General features: G+C 38.3%; 1 protein-coding gene across 10 annotated transcripts in view; it reads right to left on the bottom strand.

Annotated features, from left to right (window-relative positions):
* ClC-c (chloride channel protein 3) overlaps positions 1 to 18,813 on the bottom strand; it is a 376,006-nt gene that overhangs the window by 92,103 nt on the left and 265,090 nt on the right. For all 10 annotated transcript variants that reach the window (XM_067147496.2, XM_067147494.2, XM_067147491.2 and 7 more), the window contains one exon: positions 3,074 to 3,288. In XM_067147496.2, the coding sequence (XP_067003597.1) occupies positions 3,074 to 3,288 (215 nt within the window). The remainder of the gene's footprint in view (positions 1 to 3,073; positions 3,289 to 18,813) is intronic.

Here is an 18,813-nt window from a genome sequence, read left to right on the forward strand (position 1 = left end):
TAATTCCTCCTCCTCCCCACCTTCAGATAAATCACTCCTACTATCACTTTCCACAGAATCGCTCACCAACATATCATCTTCACTATGCCCGTAATAGTCAGACTTGTCATCATTACCTAAAACATCTAAAATATCACTTTCCATCAAACTTTGTTTACTAGTGCTTGTGGATGCAACAATGTTGGGAGACTCAAGACAGCTGTTAAAGAATAGTGTAAGGATCAAGACTAAATATATGGCGCTTGCGATGTATCGAGATAGCTGTGTTCTCTGAGCATTCTCAGATGATGCTATCTCACGTTCAGCGACAGAACTGGAACATATGACTAAATTTGGCACCGGGAGAGAGCGGGGATTTTGAAATACGAGTTAACTCATGGTTGGGACAACGGAACACACTCGGATGTCCGAGTTAACTCGGGCGAGGGAGTGGAAAGGTTAAGGACCATAACTGCAGTTTTCATACGGAATGGATCGCAGCAGGCGATCATATATTCACTCCAGGTGGCAAGATTCTCCCTTAGAATTAATTTGCCAGTGGAGTAGAAAGCTTGAATTTAATTCCATGCAATATGGTTAGGAAGAGCTTCATAAAAATGGGAATTTCAAACATGGTCCATGGTCTTGAAGACTACGGCGGAGGAAACGACAAAGAATCACACACTCATGATTGTGACGACTCATCACCATCGGAGAGCAACGATGTGAAAAGTAGAAGGGTAAGTTAGTTCAGCACTTTTTTATTACCAGCATGTGACTTGCATTTTATTGCAGTATTTATAACATTAACACATGTACTATCATATCACCTAGTTTATCTTTTTTTTTTTTGCTAGGGGCTTTACGTCGCACCGACACAGATAGGTCCTATGGCGACGATGGGATAGGAAAGGCCTAGGAGTTGGAAGAAAGTGGCCGTGGCCTTAATTAAGGTACAGACCCAGCATTTGCGTGGTGTGAAAATGGGAAACCACAGAAAACCATTTTCAGGGCTGCCGATAGTGGGATTCGAACCTACTATCTCCCTAGTTTATCTTGACATCTGTTAGCCATCCCCATTCCATAGCATTATACGACAATACTGCGAAGGAAAACATGCAAGGCCTATTTTCTTTGCTTGGTCACCTACTTTAAACAAATGCTAAAAGCTGTAGACCTACCAGTAAACTAAAAGCATATCAATTTGAGAACTTGTGTACTGTTATTATCTGTGTATACAATATTGCAGTGATGGAAACCTGAGAGTCTACGGTAATACTGTATTTACGTTAATAATACTTGCATATTTTTTTTTTAATTTGGGGCACAAAATTGGGTGCAGACTTTATTTGAGCCAAGGTTGGCAACATGCTCCTAGTTTATGTAGTTTTTGATGCTGGGTGTACAGTTATGCTTTGTGTAACTGCAGACAGAAGAAAACTGCCTCCATATATCATATTTAAAGAGAAAACAGTTTACACTTTTAATTCAAAACTCCCTTTACATTAAAAAAAAAAGTTTTTACAGAGTTTAAATTTGAATGTTCTCGGCGTCACGACAGAACAAGTCTTCCGGAACATGCAGGGGTAGCTTTCCACACTTTCGCTCTCTTTGGTGTGTCTGCAGTGTGTTTCATAGTTCCTAAGTTCCTAAGTTAGTATTCAGCATTTTAAGGAATGCCGGAATATCATCACGTAGCAGGCAGTTAGCAGAGGAACAGAATCCGCAAAGACTGGCAATACCGACAGTTGGTGAAAAAGCGCGGCTCATAATTATAATCAATTCGTATGCACTGAACAATATTGTCAATGCCGATGAAACTGCATCTTTCTTTTTAAATGCCGAGATCAAATGGACTTATGATTTTGAAGATGGGATCACACTCCTGTGTTGCAATGCAGATGGAAGTGAGAAACTTCCTCCGCTCATCAAAGGAAAGTTCGATAAGCCACGATGTTTCCGTGCAAGTACAAGGCATCTAAAATGCACACAGTACAGTAATCCAGTGAATAAAGCACTTGCACAGGGAAACGAGCATAGATTTCACTTCGTCTTTGAATCTTTTTTTGTTCCTTTCGTTGCATGAGGTTAAGTCTGCCAATGAGTTATCAAAGTGCATTATTTGAATACTGTAAACACGTCTTGTTGGATACATTTTGGAAATACGTTGGGATATTTTTCATGGCATTTAAAAGATTTAAACTGTGAATCAATGTTAATTGCATGCAGTAAGCGGTCTTAGAATATTTTGTGGCGCGGCAAGGGTTGGCATTTCTGAATTACGATTTGGCGGTTAATTTGAAATCACGTAATTCGAAGTCACATTTTTGCGTCCCTACGACTTCAAATTAACAAGATTTTACCGTATCGCAAACGAGTTTGTAGGTGTCTGTTTCAAGTGTTTACATTGCACAAAAAGAATTATCCACCACTGGTCATGTTACTCTCCAAGTAAAAAGAGATCGCGTGAGAGAAGTGTTTTCGATGTGAAGTGCGACGAATTTGTAAGTAATTCAGGGGAGGATTCTAGTAATGCAAGAGACAAAGAATCTTCCGATCTACAGTGAATCGAGGCTATTGCAAGTTCAGATTAATGAAATACCTGTCACGTAAGAAGGCCTACTTGCTAATTTTCATGGCAAATATAATTATTTTATAGCAGTGATAATGCATTATCATCATCTCAAATATTTTCAGGCAAAGTAGCTATATCCATCATGTTCATATTTGCGTAAAGACCATGTGGAACTTGAAGAGTTATATGAAATGTTTGTTTATGCCTATGTTACTCTTTCCCTGGAAGGAATTTTAGTTCATATCATTTTTTTCAAAATTATCCAACCTAAAATAAGGGTGCGGGGATATTCGCATAAATACGGTACATAGAGCATGCAATGTTTTAATAAATGTTTGAGAAAAGTCTGCATAATTTATGCAACTTGATATTTAGAACAAAAAATTTTAGCTCAAAAAAGTGCTAAAATTATGCAGGCAAATACGGTAACATAAAATTAATATACTTTGGTATGGAGCTAGGAATGCAACCGAACTTTTCGCTTCAAATTATGTCCTAAAATGTATCTCAATGACTTACCAAAGATTATCTGAGTTGGAAACTCCACACTGATTAAACAAAAGATATATAAGCTGGCTTGTATTCATGCGAGTATATGGATTGGGATATGCCAAAACTGCTGTTATTACTGCTACTACCAATACTTCTGTTACTGGGTATTGGCCCAGTTTTGATGTCTTCCTATAACGACACCAGTACAGGTTGGCTTTGATGAACAATGTTGCTATTACTCCCTGAAAAAGAAGCAAAATATTCTTTCAAATTACATACACATTGTAACATAAGTCTGAAAAAAATAACAGAGATAATTTCTTTACTGTAGATTTAGCTATGATTGATGGCATAGCATTCTTATATAAAATTCCTTGTATCAATTCATAATGGAATTTTAAAATGCTCTTTGGGCTTATACAAAAGTACATACGAAGGCCATCCAATAAATAAGTTTCCCTATTTTTTTCTCTCTGCAAACCAAGTTTTTAAATTACGTTAGTACTGTGGTAACTTTCATTGGGGTATGGTGGCTGTGTTAGACCTTCAACAGCACGTGCTTGCTCCGTGTTCGCCAGTACGGCACCAGCTGCCATGGAGCTACCACTTGAGAGGGTGTATGTTCTTGTTATTCGCTTTTTCACGGCGAGAAATGAAACAGCTATCAATATTCATCACCATTTAGTGTGTGTTTAAGGTGAAGGATGAATGAGCATTCAAATGATTCGCCATTGGCGTTCATGGTTCCTGGAAGGACGGCAAAATGTGTATGATGACGAGTGTATTGGCAGGCCTGTTACTGCTACAGGCAATGCAGCCACTGTTGCAGTTCGGAATGTGGTGGACGAAGATCAACGTGTCAGCACTGATGACATAATGGAACGGAAACTGGACGCTCCTTTAATGCGACGATCCTGTCAGATGCCTTGCAGGATCGAAAGGTCTGTGCAAGATGGGTCTCACATTAGCTTACTGTTACACACAAGCAACAACGGATTGAGGTAGCCTGAGCTTTCCTGCAAATGCTCCAAAGGGAGGGATATCAACTGTTTCCCCGCAATGCCATTGCAGATGAAAGCTTGATGAATCATTCAAGTCCAGAAACAAAACGAAAAAGCATGGTATGGAAGAAACCGGGCGAACGTGTGCCAAAAATAGCCAAGACCTCAGCGGGCACGAACAAAGTTACAGCTACTGTCTTTTGAGACTGTAATGGTGTTCTACTGATTGACTACCTGCCCTGACGCACTACAGTCACAGCTGAGAGGTAATGCACAGCCCTTACAAAGCTGCAATCAAACAAAAACATCCCGGACTTCTGTTTCAAAGTTTTGCTGTTTCTTGACAATATTTAAAGTCAAGAATTTCACTTTTGGTCCATATTGAATCAGAATTGACAATCAAAGGCTAGGGTTTTCCTCCTGTTCACTACTACAAAATAGTGAAATCATTTAAACATCACTTTTTATTTAAAGTCATTTTTGGTACCGGTTTCAGCAACTCACTTTGCCATCATCAACCTAGAAGACCGTTGCAAAACCTTTTTGATAACTACATTAAAATACTTATATGTATGTACATAAACAGGACCTTCTAGACTAAGTTTTGTTATTTAGAGTTGCATGAATACCTTAAAACTTATGTAGTTGAAATACAGAGATTAAATCAGTTCTTATGAGGTTCTAGATAAGTCATAAAATTATACAATCTTTTAAATATACAGCTCCTTGTGTTGTCAAATTGTTTGTAACAATTATAAAAATGTTTGTTGTTACACCAAATTTTAGATAAAATTTCCTTTTTAAGTATATCTTATTCAGCTGTTAAGGACGTACAATTAGTTTTGAAGAGGTATAAAAACATTTTAAGAACTTTTTTTGTCTTAGGTGCTCTTTAAAATAATAAACTAACAGCTGGTTTCATTCTAGAATATTGTTGTACAATATAAGTAGGTAGAAGAGCATTTTCAGCGACCAATTTTGATAGAAAACAGTAGAATGTAATTAATGAACCACATGTAGTGTTCATATTTTTCCTTATCAGACTAACAGATTTAATGACATATGTCTTGTATGGTTACACTGAATCAGCTTAACTTAATATTATGTCATTAGGATTGGTCTAGAAGGTCATGTTTATGTACAAATAAGTATTTTAATGTAGTTATCAAAAATGTCTTAGAACAATCCCCAAGGCTGATGATGGCAAAGTGAGTTGCCGAAACCGGTACCAAAAATGACTTTAAATAAAAAGTGATGTTTTAATAATTTTACTATTTTGTAGTATTGAACAGGTGGAAAACCCTACCCTTATCTTTGATTGTAACTTCCTTGACAATGCGCACCTCCATTCTGCTCAAAGGACCCAGGATTTGCTGCAGAACTTCAAATGGGACCTTTTTTCCCAACCACCTTATTCTCTAGATCTTGCCCCGAGTGATTTCCATCTCTTTCCACAACTCAAATTGCACCTTGGAGGCAAGCGGTTTGTAACTGATGAACAGGTGGAAGCAGAGGTGCACCGCTGGCTATGGAGACAGGACCTGCACTGGTATGACGAAGGGTATCAAAAAACTGCTGCCAAGACACCAAACGTGTTTGAACAGAAATGATGACTGGAGAAATAGAGCACGAGTTGTAGAATGAAAATAAAATACATCAAAAGTGTAAATAACCTGCTTGAATTTTTTGTAAAATAGGGAAACTTACTTATCAGATGGCCCTCGTAATAATCCATACGATAAACCATTACTTGCCTGGAAGATATTCTAACAAAACATCTACAGAATTGGTAAAGAAATGTCCAAGATTCCTAAATCTAAGTTTAAAGATACATAAACTATAGTGCAGAAGTAGAGAATACATAGAGGTCACAGTTACTGGGAAGAAACAATGGCACAGTGTTTCGCACAGGGTCTGACAATGAACTATGCAGATATCCAGGCAAAGAAATCAAACAAATTATAACGTTAACTAAAAATGCTTGAAAAATAAAATGATGAAAGGAATAAGGAGATTAATAGGGACTACAGAGAACAACATGCTTTCAGTGGCACCATCATGGTATCAAATTTACTCACATCATTTTGGAGAACTGAAGAAATAATCTAAATATTTCTGCAAAATGGTTGAAGTACTGGTATCAGGATGTTAATTCTGAGAAAACTAGCACAGCTCATTAATTAAGGACATGTCCTTCAGACTCAGGGGGCTGTCACACTGGATCAATCGAACTACTGCCATCAACCGACTGCAGTCGGACCAGTCACACAGCATCAATCATCAGCAATCAACTATGAGCGATGAAGATCAATTGGTTTGTGTAAACAAACGTGTCAGTTTTCAGTGGCAGTCAATTGATAATGCCGGACGTAACATCATGGTCTGCTGATGAAACTGAAAAATTAATTTGCCTAGTGCATGAAAAAGAAGCGTTGTATAATCCTAGACTCCCTGGATATAATAATAGGGAAACCGTGGGTATGGCTTTTCGAGACGACGATAATGAAAAAATAAATCTTGCATACAAGACCCCTCAACGTAATTCATCAGAGAAGAATAAGGCCGCTATTAGCCATGGGCGACTAGTGGCGCAACTAGTTGCCAGTGGATTTAAGTACCGGGCGATCAGTGGCGCAACTTGTGAATACTTGCTCGGTTCATACCGGGGAATAGCCAGTTGAGAGAATGGCGTCCTGCGAAGAACTTCTTCTTCTTCTTGAGCATCTATTAAAAAGGAAAACCCGAAGGGTTAGGAAAGGCGGAAACATCCTATATTTGTTTCTCGGCTGACTAGAGGATTATATTATACATTGTTTGACGATCTAAATGGGGATGACAGTAAATGTTTCAATTACCTGCGCATATCAAAGTCGTCATTTTGCGAACTGCTTGGCCACATAAAAGAAGAAATAACGGGAAACGACATACGACTAAACAAGTGTTTCCCAGTTGAGCTGTAATTCACTAATAGAGCCATATAATGGACCAATGGTATTTGTAAATGTAAATGATTATTGAATTTATATGGGCATTATATACTGTATTTCCATATAATAGTAGTAAACGTTTTATAATACTCACACACCGGGCGAGTTGGCTGTGCGGTTGGGAGCGCGGAGTTGTGAGCTTGCATCCGGAAGATAGTGGGTTGGAATCCCAGAGTCGGCAGCCCTGAAGATGGTTTTCCGTGGTTTCCCATTTTCACACCAGGCAAATTCTGGGACTGTACCTTAATAAAGGCCACGGCCGCTTCCTTTCAACTCTTGACCCTTTCCTATCCCCTCGTCCCCATAAGACCTATTTGTGTCGGTGCGACGTAAAGCCTCTAGCAAAAAAAATATAATACCTCAAGTTCTTTAAAATGCTGTTCCAAGAATTCAGTGTTTTTATTTTGTCAGTGTAGGCCTAAGCTTCAGGTCTGGAATCCCAAGTGACCGGTTTTCATTCTAAGTCAAAAATGGTCTTCATTATTTATTTGACTTTCAAATTATTTTGCCATCTCCTTCATTTGCTGTTGTAGTTTATTTGATGTCTCCATCTTCAATAAATAAACTATCCCAATAAGTAAAATATTCACTCTGCCACAGCACGATACCAAACAAGGTAATGAAGAAAGATAATGGTTAGGTGGATCACTGATTCAATTGCGTTCCATCGTCCGCATTACGTCAAGCTGGTGTGAGAACACGAACTTGAGTGACGTTTCCGTATGCGCGGGGAGGTACATCCGGCGACTAGTTGCGCCACTAGTCGCCCACGGCTAATAGGCTACATTTACTGCAATGCCCCGTCACGCAGTTGAGCAACTAAAAGTCGCCAGAGCAGTCGCCGGCTCAGATGACGGCCGGCAACTAGTTGCTCAGTTGCGCCACTAGTCGCCCGCGGCTAATAGGCTCCATTTGATCCAATGGTCCGTGACTCGCCAGAGCAACTAGTTGCGCCACTAGTCGCCCACGGCTAATAGCGGCCTAACAATTCCGCTTCGAAGTGAGTACAAGCCTTACTGCAACTCTGATGACATCGCAAAAATTTGTGAATAGATTCGTCCATGCGAGCCATGCAATGAAAGCACTCGTCGAAGTCATCCGATACAGCTGTGTTTGGCCTTTGTAGCGTAGACCTAGTGCAGCTCTAATGGCGTCGCACAAACAGGTGAATAGTTTCATGTCCGACCTGCGCATTGCAAGCACGCATCACTCGTGAATATATGTCTGTGTTTTGTAGTTAAGAATGTACGCCGGCGTAATGGTTAACGCAATTAGCTGCTGTTCTCGGGAGCCTGAGTTCAATTTTCAGTACGGTATTGCCAGAGATCTACAAATGGCAGGAAGGTTGATATGCGGTAAAAATGGTATATGCAACTCCCTTCCACCGGAGGCCTGTCTAAAAAGAGCTACACCACCTCGGGATGAGAAAACTAGTTTGCTTTAGTTAAGATATATTCAAGGTTGTTGCTATTATATAACAGACAAAATCCATTAACAAATTGATTGTTAAATATCTTGTAACTCAGGCCAATATACAGGAGGATCTTTGGAGAGAAGTAGGTTTAAAAGTGATAAAAACAATACTCATACTATTATTTTACTCGCCATGTACCTCACAAATAATAATAATAATAATAATAATAATAATAATAATAATAATAATAATAATAATAATAATAATAATAATAATAATAATAATATCGGTAATAATAACAATAATAATTTTACGTTCCAACTTAACAATTTTCGGAGACACCAAACAAAACATATTATGCGTTAATAAGAACAATGGAGACAACGATCATACTAAATTAAACATTATGATAATAAAATGCATTACCGCCACACCTGTAGATATCTATAAAAGCAGCAAATTATCCTGTTATTTATTTTTAATCTTCCCGTCGTGGAACTTCTGGCACTACGCAGGCACTTGACAGCACACCTACCTAAACAATGTGATCTCTCTCATCTCATTTACAGCTGTTTAGGTAAATTCTGATGTGATAAATGCGGAGAAAGAGCATGAAATATACTTTAAAAATAAGGGTTTGGATATCAATAGCTGCAGTTATGCAAAGAACACTTCCAGTCACTATGTATTGCATTCGGAAGCACAACCCGTAACATACGCTGGATATCAGCTGGTGGTTAGGCACGCTTTCTACAGCACGTCTTCGAAAGGAGTAGCTTCTGCTACACATTCACAAACTCTCCAGACACCATTTGGGAATAGATTCTCAATGTCTTTTGAAACTCTTATTTACATTGTATGCTAAATAAATAGTAATAAACTTGTAGCAATCACTAGATACACTGTTTTTGTTGATCTGTTTATGTGCACTGATAGATCAATTTGAGCCTGACGAAAATCGTTTTTATACGAGTTCTATTTTATTTGATGATTCATTTCCCGTATTGGAAGATATAATTATCTACAGCAGAGGCATCATGCTCTGAGGAGATTGTAACCTAAACAGCTGGGACAGATGACACCATACAAGTGCAAACAGTGACTAAAGTCAGTGACAATGTGGAAGTATACGTACTGACCGAAATATTGTCGACTCCAGCACACCCAAGCACATAAAACTAAAATGAACGACCATATATATATATATAATAACCAGTTCATTATCACTTACTAATGTTTACGAAACTAATATAAGACCTTGCACAAAACAGTATGGAATGGCACCTCATATCGGTATTTGTTGGAATCAGTTCTAACATTGAGGTAACTACAGCACTAGCTGCAGGCAAGTCCGATTTTTGCGTCCCAACAACTTTGAATTAATAAGGTTGAATTAATGCAAGCTTATGGCAGCGCGCCCCTAACCTCACTGTCAACTCGTTTGGTGAAGAGAAAAATATGACCAGACAAAAATGTGAACAACACCAAACAACAAATACAAAAATATTTGCACTGGGGCCCATAAAAATAGCAATGTATTATTGAAGATCATATTCATTCTAAAACAAATCTTAGTAGAAGCCTATATTTTGGACCAATGGGTTTTAAATATTTTCTGGTCAGACACTTAGACAATGAATTGGAGGTTAGATTAGGCCATGTGTGACAGAGAGAATTAATTTGGCCGCCATTTTGAATCTGACAAAACTTTGACCAACAAGTGATCGAGTCAAAACTCGAAGGTGCAAGTTTCAACATTTGCGCCAGCTCTGTGCGCTTAGAGATGAGGATGCCAGTCCACTTTCTGAAGGATTTTAATTTTGTCTTCATTAGTAGGGTATTTCACAAATTTTTTCTGTATCCATAACTACACTATTACAAAACAAATATGCACCACACTAGACAACTTAACACAATCATGTTCCTAATTCACAGGTATACTATCATGCAACAAACTGCAAAACAAATATGCACCACACTAGACAACTTAACACAATCATGTTCCTAATTCACAGGTACGCTATCATGCAACAAATACAGTAGAAGTCCGATATAGCGAGTACTGCATATAACGAGAACCCCTCTATAACGACAATTTTTGCCGGTCCCTTCAAAATCCCTATATTAAACTGTGTATTATCGTTCGGTTACAGCGAGAGCACTATCACTGACGCATCCGTTATTACGGGCGATTTTTCTGTTACCGATATTTATGCACCCCAGGGATTATGTTGCATGCAATCGATCTCCTTCGGTATAGTTTCCTCACTATGTCCACTAGCGAGTTCTCTCGTCGACATTCGAAGGCGATGTCGGAGTCGATTAGTAAAACCCGTCAACTGCTGTTCCGTAAAGAAAATTCAAGATGAAAGAGGAATTTTTGCGTAATAAATATGTAAATAACGTGTCCGATTCGTTAAAAATAAAGGCTGAGGAAACGATCGCTTAATTTTAATGCTAAATACTGCAATTAATTAAGGATGAAATACACCTCAAGATATGGCAGCGTGCATAATTGATTTCAGAGGTTAGTTTCTATTTTCTCGCGTCTGTTTAATTTCAGAAAGGCTATTATCCTGTAAATTTATAGCGAGAAGAGTATTTTCTACTGGCGCTAGAAGTACCGTACGTAAGTATTCACGATAAATATAGTACGGTTACGTTAGGTTAGGTTACGCTGTTTGAATGAGAAAACTACATAAATGTTTGCCACAAAATGTGATCGATCATCTTCGGTACGGTATATTTTTCTCGCTATGTGCATTTGCGAGCTCTCTCGTCGACATTCGAAGGCGATGTTGGAGTTGATTAGCCTAGTAATACCCGTCCACTGCTGTTTTCTAAAGGAAATTCGAAATGAAAGAGGATAACACGTTTTCGTAATAAATGCGTAAATAACATGGCCGATAGCAGTTGTTAACTCGTTAAAAATAAAGGCAGATAAACGGGTTCTTAATTTTAATGTTATAATTTCAAACAAATGTTTGTTTTAATGTTGTCAATCTTATGTTAATTTTAAGGACACTTCCTCTAAAGCATTAATTTGTCAATTTATATATTTTTCATCTAAACAGTGTTATGTGGCTGAAGATGTTGATAATATACGAAACATGTACCACTTTTGACCATTAAAAATTGCCTTAAGCAATCATTGTATCGACTAGGTGGAAAATAAATAAATACTTAATTGTGAATCTATTGAAGTGCGATACGGACCATGAAGCTGATTTTATGTAATTTCATTTAAAAATCAGACATAGCGAGAATCCGTTATAGCGAGTAAATATTTCGCTGTTACGAATTCTCGCTATAACGGACTTCTACTGTATTTGCTATCCTTCACTGTAACACTCAACTCAAAATAAATTTCTAACTTCTGATTGAAATGGGAAATACAGTACAAGCACAAACAGGCCCACCGGATTATTCAGAAATCTCACTGCTAACCAGCAAGCAAAACTGAACATTCCTAAGTCAAACAGCTTGCTCCCCGAAAGTACAACTTGCCCTGTGAAGTTCAGGAATTCAAGGCACTTCTCTATTATCATATAAATTTCCCAGACCTGCCAACTGCGGTGTGGGATCATACCTGAGTTGGATATCACATTCCTTGCACTAGGGATGACAAAGAATATTTTCAGGGCTAGGAAAAATGTGATTGTACTAAGTGGTAATAGCGAAAATTTGTGACTCGATAAGGGAGGTATTTTTATATGAGAATCAGGACTTCGAATTTACGTCAAGCTAAACAGAAAAACATGTTAATGAGGAATGTACTAACGAGGTTTCACTATATCAATGTCAGGGAAACCATCTGCTACACTTAGGACTAGTCATGCAAATTCTTTGTATTGAAAACTGGAAGATAGTACAGTTATCAATGCATACTTTTGAGGGAAAGAAAGCTACGGTACATATACAGAGTGTATTCATGATGATGTTACAAACTTTCAGGGATGGAGGACGGTAAAAGGATCAATGTGAGATAAGGAACTGTAGTCTGGAAATGTTAAGAGTCAAAAGTTATTAATAATTAATCGTTTCGATAATTTCTTCTTCCTCCCTGCCTAAATGCAGCAGTGTACACAGTGGTGCTTAGACATGTACTATCCACGTTCCTGGAACACATCTCACTTACCCTTCATCAACGGACGTTGTTCCAACATTATGGAGCCCCACTTCACTTTGGACTGAGGATTTGTGAACACTTGCATCAGACATACCCTGCAAAGTGGATAGGATGAGGAGGTCCTGTTTGGTGGCCCACTCTCGTTTACCTGACCTCACCCCACTTGATTTCTACTTGTGAGGCCATGTGAAAAGCCTTGTGTATGAGACACCTGTCGATACTGAAGAGGATCTCTTGGCAAGATTTCTCGCTGCCTGTGATGCTGGTCAAAAGACACAGCGGATATTTGAATGGGTACGGCAGAACTTTGTGCAACAATGCCATGCCTCCACTGATGCAGCGGGACGCCATTTCGAACATTTGTTGTAAATGGAGCAGCTGGTGAAACCTGCTCAGGTAAACAAACTTAAATGAGTAGAATTTTGCCTAACTTTTGACTCAATCATTTATGGAATATGGTAAAGAGAAAATGAGAAAAAAAGAATATGGTAAAAAGAAAAGAAATGGAGTGGGTTTTGTAGTGAATCAGAATGTCCAACCAATAGCTGAAGTTGAGTGTGTAAATTAAAGAATTATTATTATGCACATACATGTAAAAAAGGAACTAATGAAAATAATACAGGTGTATTCTCCACAGACAGGATGTAGCGTGGAAGACAAGAAGAGTTCCTCAATGAACTGGAAACACACGTTGTTGGAGATGGGATCATGATAATGGAAGATTTGAATGTTCAAGTGGGAACTGACAGAACGGGATATGAGAATGTTCTGGGCTACATGGGTATGGCGATAGAAATGAAAATGGATAGAAACTGTTGGACTTTTGTATCAGAAATAAACTGATGATAAAGAACACATGGTTTATGAAGAGGAATATCCATAAGATCAGCCGATATTGTTGGGATGGACAGTATGGAACACTCATCAATTTTATAATAACAGACCAAGAATGGGGAAGATACATCACGAATACAAAGATAATCCCCAGTTAAAGTACGGAAGGTGATCACACATTATTGATCGTGGAATTAGAACAAGTAAAAACCCCTAAAATTGTATTGAAGAAGAAACCAAAGATCAGGATTTGGCAACTGGAGGATGAGGACAACGATAAAAGAATGGCATTCCAAGATTGTATAAAAAGGAAGTTGCCTAACACGGAAATACGAAGTGGTGAAGAAGAGTGGGACAATTTAAGACAGCCATTTGTGGAAGCAGCGATTGAGGTATGAGGGAAAACAAAAGCAAAGGTTAAGGGAAAGGAGACACGGTGGTGGACAAACAAAATTAAAAAAAGAAATAAAAGAAAGGAACAAGGTGAAGAAAGAAATGGATAAGGAAAAGCAAAAAACGTATCAGAGGGATGAGAATAAGATAGGAAGGTGGAATACAAAATATTGAAACTACAAGTAAAGAGGAGTATCAAGGAAGGAGAAATGTTGGGGAGAGTTTACCAAAGAAAAATGAGCAAGATAATCGAGGAAATCGTAAACTATTATACAGAGTAATACAATCGCAAAGAATAACTCAAGAAAAAATCAAGGCATTAGAGAGGAAAGATGCATCCATAGTACATGACAAAAAGGGTCTTCAGAAGGTAATGGCAAAGTATTTTGAAAAACTTTATAATGAGGATGACTGATCGGAGGAAGGAGATAAGACAATGGAAATACAGTGGAAGTCCGCTATAGCGAGTACGGCATATAACGAGAACCTCGTTATAACAATAAATTTGTCCGTCCCTTCAAAATTCCTATATTAAACTGTGTATTATCCTTCAATTACAGCGAGAACCCTATCACTGACGCATCCATTATTATGAGCGATTATGCGCACTCCATTTTTCCATTGCCGATATTTATGCACCCAGTCATTATACGGCACGCGATCGATCATCTTCGGTACCATGTCGTTTTCTCGCTATGCCCACCAACTAGCTCTCTCGTCGACATTCGAAGGCAATGTCGGAATCGATTAGTAATACCCGTCGAATGCTCTTCCGCGAGGAAAACGAAAGAGGAGAACATGTTTTCATAATAAAAGCGTACCGGTAAATAATGTGTCTGATAACCATTAACTCATTAAAGATAAATGCTTAAAGATAAATGCTGAATAAACGATTGCTTACTTTTAATGCTAAATACCGCAATTAAGTAAGAATGAGATAGGCCTACACCTCAGGATATGGCAGAGTACATCATTGATTACGAGGTTAGATAATATTTTCTCGCGTCCGTTAAATAACTTAAAGGCTATTATTATGTAAATTTATAGCAAGAAGGTTATAGTTTCTCTACTTCTGCTTGAAGTATGTTTTCATCATACATATAGTACAGATAAGTTAGGATATGTGACGCTATTTGAATAACAAAACTGAATCATTTGCCACAAAATGCGATCGATCATCTTCGGTACGGTATAGTTTTCGCGCTATGTGCATTTGCGAGGTCTCTCGTCAACATTCAAAGGCGATATTGGAGTCTATTAGTAATACCCGTCGGCTGCTGTTCTCAAAAGAAAATTTGAAATAAAAGAGGATAACAGGTTTTCATAATAAATGCGTAAATAACGTGGCCGATAGCAGTAGTTAACTCGTTAAAAATAATGGCTGAAGTAAACGACCTCTTAATTTTAATGGTATCCGTATACTGAAATTAAGTAAGATAGTGATACACCTCAAGATATGGGAGGGTGCATCACTGATTTCAGAGGATAGTTTATATTTTCTCCCATCTAGTTAAATTTTGGAAAGCTATTCCCATGTCAATTTTTAGCGAGAGGTTATCATTTCTCTACATGCGTTTCTAATAGGTTTTCATGATGCATATACGGTTAGGTAAGGTGAAGCTGTTTGAAAAAGAAAACTGAAATGTTTGCCACAGAAGCCTCTGGAGTGATACTGTATTTCTCCGAATCCAAGACAACGTTTTTTCCTCAGAATCTCACGTGAAAAATCAAGGGTTGTTTTGCATTCGCGGCCTGACAGTAATGAACACCACTGGCAACTATTTTTCACACACACACCCCCACACACACACACACAAAACTCGTTGACAACAAACGACCACCTCTTTATTATAGGCCTATGTTGCTAGCCGAGAGCCTCCGTGGCTCAGACGGCAGCACGTCGGTCTCTCACCCCTAGGTACCGTGGTTCAAATTCCGGTCACTCCATGTGAGATTTGTGCTGGACAAAGCGGAGGCGGGACAGGATTTTCTCCGGGTACTCCGGTTTTCTCTGTCTTGTTTCATTCCAGCAACACTCTCCATTCTCATTTCATAGCTTCTATTCGTCATTACTAAATCACTTTGGGAGTGGCGACCCCATCGTAGGGCCTATATATGATTCGTTCATTACATCCCTAACCCAGTCAATGACTGGAAAACAGGTTGTATATTTTTCATTTTTCATCGCTAGCCGCGGCGACTGGTCGTACAGTGAGTATGTCTAACGCTAATGGATCTTGGGAAATAGTGAAGAGAGAATGACATTATTATCCTCTACAAAAACGTTTCTCAAATCTACAGAATGGCATCAAAACATGCGAGTCTTCGAATTCTTAGAAAGGCCACGGCTTCTCAGTAGCAGAGTTATAACGCGTCTGCTGTACCTGATGCTTAGTAAAATTAAGTTTTATATATAGCAGGAATATTTTCGTGATGGATCGTCGTATTGCAAAGATACGTGGAACAGGTATTGCCGGCAAATTTTCAACGGGTTCCCGTCGATATCATGATGCCAATTTTAAGTTGCAGCCGCAAGAAAATACGGCATAGGCCTAACTAAAGCCAATATTCGGTGTTACCGTGAACACAAAGATAGCTTAAAAATGCGTACTGACAAAAAATGCATTCAGTGGCCCGCAACAAGGACGGTTTAAAGAAGTCTAAGATGAAACTGTGAGGTATGTGCACAAAAATGCATGGGCGGAACTGTCATACCTAGGCGCAATAAACTAGTTCGTTGACTTTCAAAGTCCGCGATTAAAAGACCTATACATCGCTAGCCGCTGAAGTTGGCTGAATCTGGCAAGCAAGACGTGCGTGTAGGGGCAGCCAGTTATATCTGACACTGAGTGAATGTAACAGTTTTATAGTAAGCAAGAATATTTTCCTAATGAATCGTCGTATTATAGAGACGCGTGGAATGTGTATTGCCGGCAAATTTTCAACGAGTTCCCTTCGATATTATGATGCCAATTTAAAGTTAACGGTAATGGTTATTAAATAAAGTATAATTGTACAGCCGCAAAAAATTACAGCATAACTAAAGCCAATATTCGGCGTCTACAGTCTAAATATACGTACTGTATAAGAAAGACATTCATATGATTTTACAACGCACTTTTTAAGCCTGATAATTTTTTGAAGGAAAAAGTGGGGGTCGTCTTGGATTCGGAGAAATACGGCAATATATATTTTTTCAGAAAGAAAATTAAACACACTCTCTCACTTAGTATCGGATTTCGATAAACAACAAACAAGTAAGCCGCAGTGTGGATATTATCCGCAAAAATTCAAATTTTGAATAAACTAATTGCCATTTCATACTGAATCTAATGTGTATGGTGGTTTTCCCGACTTTTACAAAAATCGGATATAATGACAATCCGCTATAGCGAGGAAATTTTTCGCCATTGTGAATTCTCGCTTAACGGACTTCTACTGTAGATGGAGAAAAAGAAGAGAACCTGATAACATGGTTGGAACTTGAAAGGGCAGTGAAAGCTATGACCAAAGGTAAAGCAGTTGGAAAAGACGAATACAATGCTGATATGATTAAGGCAGCAGGAAGAATTGGACTAAAGTGGCTTATACAGAGCCCTCAATGCCATATGGAAGGATGAAAGGATTCCTGAAGATTGGCAACAAGGAAACATTGTAAAAAAAAAAAAAAAAGTGAAAATTTTAGAGGTATAACCCTATTATCACATGGGCTACAAATAATGGAGAAAGACATAGAAAAAAGACTAAGGGATATACAGTAGAACCTCGATTATACGTTCCCAGAAACGACGTTTTCCCTTATTATTCGTTCAAATTACGTGGTCCCGTGAGCATCCTAAATACATCACATTGTAAAAATCCCAGATTATCCGTTCCTCGAAGAAACAATTTCCCGGATCAACCAGCCATAAATTTCAGCCCCATCAACGCTAAATCCTCAATTGCGTGTTATTTTCAAGAAACTGTACCTCACAAAAGGACGGCTACAGCATACTTACGGATCTTGGTGTTAACGTCCCGTCATTGCAGTAATTTGAAGAAGTACTGTACCGCACTAAAAACGCGATCGGCAGTGAACTTGCATAAGGGACCATCTTAGCATCGTATTCGGGTGGTATTTAGAGAAACCTCCGAAATCATAAAGCAGTGTGTCCACAACAATTGGAAGGAGACAGCGCATTTTGACAGCTCTATTTGAAGATGGAACGAGTTTCATCAAATGTTCGTACTTTCAAAACGTCTACATTATTGTTCAGGGGTACACGTTTAGGTACTTACTTTTTTCGAGTGTATCGCTGAACAGGTTTTTGACACTTTCTTCAGGGCACTGTATAGTCGTTGGGCTTTCAGGCAGGAATCGAAACTGTTCCTTCTTAAGTAACACAAATTTGGTATTTTAATATTGTTGTATATGATTATGTTATCGAGACCAGAAAAGATGTTGTACCTTACATACATAAAGCCAAGGGATTGCCTATTACTGTTTTGGTCCTAATATAAGACCGAGTTCCACGTTTTTGTGTTAAAATATTATAAAAACCGCAGTCGTTTTATTTGTGCACGTTACATTTTAAAACTTTGTATCATTTCGCACTCGTACCGACTTGTACAGCAAGCGTGTTTACCAGCTGAGCTCAAGGTCGCAAATAACCATAATTTCGGAAGTGTTAATGATATTTTTTCTGTTTCCAATTTGATTGTAATTAGTGACGGCAAGATTGAATATAATGCATTCGAGAACTTGAGGATCGATACTTGCATTCAAAACCATATTCTCGAGTTCAACATAACCTTTAAAAGTCAATGTAGGCCTAATTTACGAGGTACACGATTTCCATAAACTGACTACGAACAGAATACTAGTGACCAAATTACAATGGAAGATAAAAAAAGGGTTTTCGCCATCATGCTGGGCACTTTTGTATCTAATGTGATTTATTTTATTAGATTAGAGAATTAAAACCTACTTGTGGTCAATTGTTGTTTGGCTTGGCGTTCAGATTTTTTGA

The sequence above is a fragment of the Anabrus simplex genome, chromosome 5, assembly GCF_040414725.1.
Source record: "Anabrus simplex isolate iqAnaSimp1 chromosome 5, ASM4041472v1, whole genome shotgun sequence".
Lineage (NCBI taxonomy): Eukaryota > Metazoa > Arthropoda > Insecta > Orthoptera > Tettigoniidae > Anabrus > Anabrus simplex.